We start from the raw sequence: 3,366 nt of genomic DNA on the forward strand, positions 1-3,366 counted from the left end.
GGGTTCCCCATCGCTCGTACCTGTCGCGCCGCATCTCACCGCGTTTGACGGAGGAACGAGTCAGCCATTAGGGATCCTTCCAAAGTTTCCTATTACTTTGGGGGGCAAGACTGTCTATATAGACATCTCAGTTACCCAAGGTTCTTTAGACTTCAGTCTTCTCCTTGGTCGTGATTATGTGTATGCCATGGGAGCCCTTGTTTCTTCACTTTTCCGTGTGGTTTGTTTTCCACACGATGGAAGAATCGTGACATTCGATCAATTATCGTTCGTTCGTCCACAAGCCCCTCCGGCGCACTCCTCCTTCCCTCCTGGTTTTCATCCACAAGTTGCATCTGCCTCACCGCAAATCAACTACGTGGCCACCCAACCCGTGCCCGTACCCAGTGACGACACCATCGTACATAGTGTCCTGGGGGCATTAGGTCCTGATTTCCAAGATGTTGGACTCCCCTCCGGAGCCACTTTCTTGGGGGCCTCCACTTCCCGTTCATTATGATGAAGTCCATTCTGAGCACAGTTCCTTGTCTTGTGTCAAGCTCGCTAAAAAATGAAACACGGCGTTCTGAGCACAGTTCCTTGTCTTGTGTCAAGCTCGTTAAAAAAATGAAACACGGCGGCCCGAGGACAGTTCTTTTACCTGTGTCAACCTCGTTAAAACAATGAAACATAAGCTCGTGCAATTCGAGCGCAATAACCATTTTGTCAACCTTCAACCCATTTTCAATGGCTTGAAGCTTGGGGGGCATGTACCTCGAATTGAGACACGATGCTGGGGGCATGCCCGTTCCTTTCCTATCAAGCATAGTTTGCATGTATATACGTGCCTTTAAGCTTGCATCAAAAATAAAATCCATTGTTCAAAGCATAGTTTGCATACGTGATTATCATGTGTGTTTTCAAGCTTTCATAAAAATAAAATATGTGCATATTTCACGATGGGTCGTTTGTTATGCAAGTAGATACATCAGATAACATGTGTGTCGAACAGTCGCGTAACATATGAAACACATCATCATATGTAAAAGATCCATCTAAGAATAAGCATACATAAATCATTTCAAGCATAGTTTGCACGCGTGTGTTTTTAAGCTTGCATTAAACATATAAAATCCATGAGTCGAGTGTCGTGCAAATTCATACATAAGATCACAAATTGTACTGAACAAACGCATAACACAAGATAACACATCATCACATGTAACAACGACTCATCCAAAAATCGGTATGTATATATATATATATCGTGTGGCGCACTGAGGCGCTCAAAAATAGAAGTACGTGTCCCAAAATCTCAATACATCTGAGTCATAATGTCTCAAAATAAACAGTGGAAATAAAACCTAGGTGACTAATCGGCTGGATGGTGCTCTCTGTAGTACACAGCCGCTCGTGCCACCCGCCTCAGAAGGTGGTGCACTCTGGGTTCCACACCCACTGTGTGGATCTGATGCTCCACAGGAACCTCCTCGACCCCCTGGAAGTCCGGCACCCCCTCCAGCAACCCCTCAAGGTTGCGAGCCACAATCTCTGGTGTGTTGGCCCCTGGAGGGGCTAAGGCCAAAGCTCCGGCTCCCGGGCCCTCTCTCCGTGCCGTGGCAGCCAGGCCAATCGGTCTAGTAGGCCCCACATCTGCATGACAAGACATTTATTAGGACATGTACATAAAAAATTTAAAAACAATACAAAACTCAAAAGACAAAAAGTGTCATACCTGCATCATCCCACTGTTCACCCGGAGGCAGCACCAAGTCAGGATCATTGCGGAAATCCATCCCCGCATATGGCCAATCCTGTACGAAGATCTCCTGTTGGTCCAACCAGTCTCTGAAAAATACCCCCCAGCTATGTGGCCGGCCGCCACCCCCACGTGGCATAATCCGAGCCCATCGTGAGGCCCTCGTCTCTCGAGGATCTCTGGGGGCATCCACAGCCATAGACTGCAGTCGCATGGCTGGTACTCGCTCCAGAATGAGCGGGACCAGGATCGATCCATACCCGAACTGCTTCGTCTCTCCGCGACGGCAGTTGCTCAATTGCCTCTTCATGTTGTTGCACACTGCAGTGCACCAGTCAAACACGGTAGGCTCGAGGCACTCGAGGGCTAGTAGGAGATGGGTCTTGGATGCCTCGTGGTTCGCCATGCTGCCCGCTACCCGGGTCACCATGAACAGGATGGTGCGCAGCACTATGTCTCTCACTGTGGGGATTGAGCACTTCCCACTCCGCGTTTTCACCGCCCCCGGGCAAACCTCAGCCATCAGGTCATCCAGAGTACCGCCGCTAGGTCGCTGCCCCTCCAAGATGGGCCTCGCACCTCGGCGCGACAACCCAGTCAAGAAAAAGATATCCATGTGGTCAAACTCAATTTCGTGACCACGGATGGTGAATTTTTGGTCCACCGGGTTCCATGCCCTGATCAGCAGCTCCAGCAGATCATGTTGGGCCCTCAGACGCGGCGTAAGGAAGAATTTCATGAATCCGCACGCCCGCATGGCGTTGCAGCAATTTACGTCTCCCCAAGCAGCCACATCCTCTACATCGTGAACTCTCTCTTGCCATTGAAAGGCCATGATGTCCTGCATGAACAATAAAAACCAATCAGAATTGTTTTCATGGAGAAATTTACGTTCATTTATTAAAAAACAAAATTTTTCCGCGCCATCGCGGCTGTTTTAGGGACAGCCGCGATGACAATGGCGGCTCTGTGTAAAAAATGCGAGGTCAGCGCGGAAGAACACGCCTTTTCCGCGCTGACCCGAAGTTGGTTACATTGGCTATTTTTCGGTCAGCGCGACCCCGTGGGCAATTTCCGCGCTGACCGAGGGCGCACCCATGCAAATAAAAAATGCCCAATTGGGCCCATTCAACCGTTAAAAAACTCCTAAAATGAACCAGAATGCAGGGCAAAGGAATGGGAACCTACCTGGAAGAAGCAGATCTGAAAATGGTCTCCGGATGGGCTGGAAATCGCTCCGTCAACTTTTTGGCTTCTCCACGTTCTTCGCACTCCAAATAGTAAAATGGTAAAAATGACTTATTACCCCCCCCCTATTTATAGTAAAAACTCCTAAATTACCATATTTTTTGGGTTTTTACCATTTTTAGCCATAAAACTAGCCTTGGTTCTGTTTTCAAGCATGTTTCAATATGTTTTTACGTATATCGAATGGATTTATGCGGGTAGTGCCCTTGTGCAGGAACAGGTATCGCAGCTTGGTCATGACAGTCCACAATTCATGTGATTCCCAAAGTGTCGTCTCTAAGCTCTTTTCCGACGTTAAACAAGAGAAGATGGCCGAGCTCCCTTTCGGCTCGTTAAAGGGAACGAAAGGCGGTCGTTTTTAAGCTCTTTTTCCGACCGTT

At 48.4% G+C, this 3,366-nt stretch overlaps 1 protein-coding gene across 1 annotated transcript; it reads right to left on the bottom strand.

Annotated features, from left to right (window-relative positions):
- Window positions 1-1,351: 1,351 nt before the first annotated feature.
- On the bottom strand, window positions 1,352-1,877 carry LOC149223958 (uncharacterized). The gene is made up of 2 exons (XM_089388046.1): window positions 1,715-1,877; window positions 1,352-1,632 (listed from the first exon to the last, which is right to left on the bottom strand). The coding sequence occupies exons 1-2, from the start codon at window positions 1,875-1,877 to the stop codon at window positions 1,352-1,354; spliced, it is 444 nt and encodes a 147-aa protein (XP_089244172.1).
- Between the last annotated feature and the right edge of the window lie 1,489 nt (window positions 1,878-3,366).

Source organism: Pinus tabuliformis, chromosome Q (genome assembly GCF_031772625.1).
Source record: "Pinus tabuliformis cultivar Carrire ecotype Pingquan chromosome Q, CPIR1, whole genome shotgun sequence".
NCBI lineage: Eukaryota > Viridiplantae > Streptophyta > Pinopsida > Pinales > Pinaceae > Pinus > Pinus tabuliformis.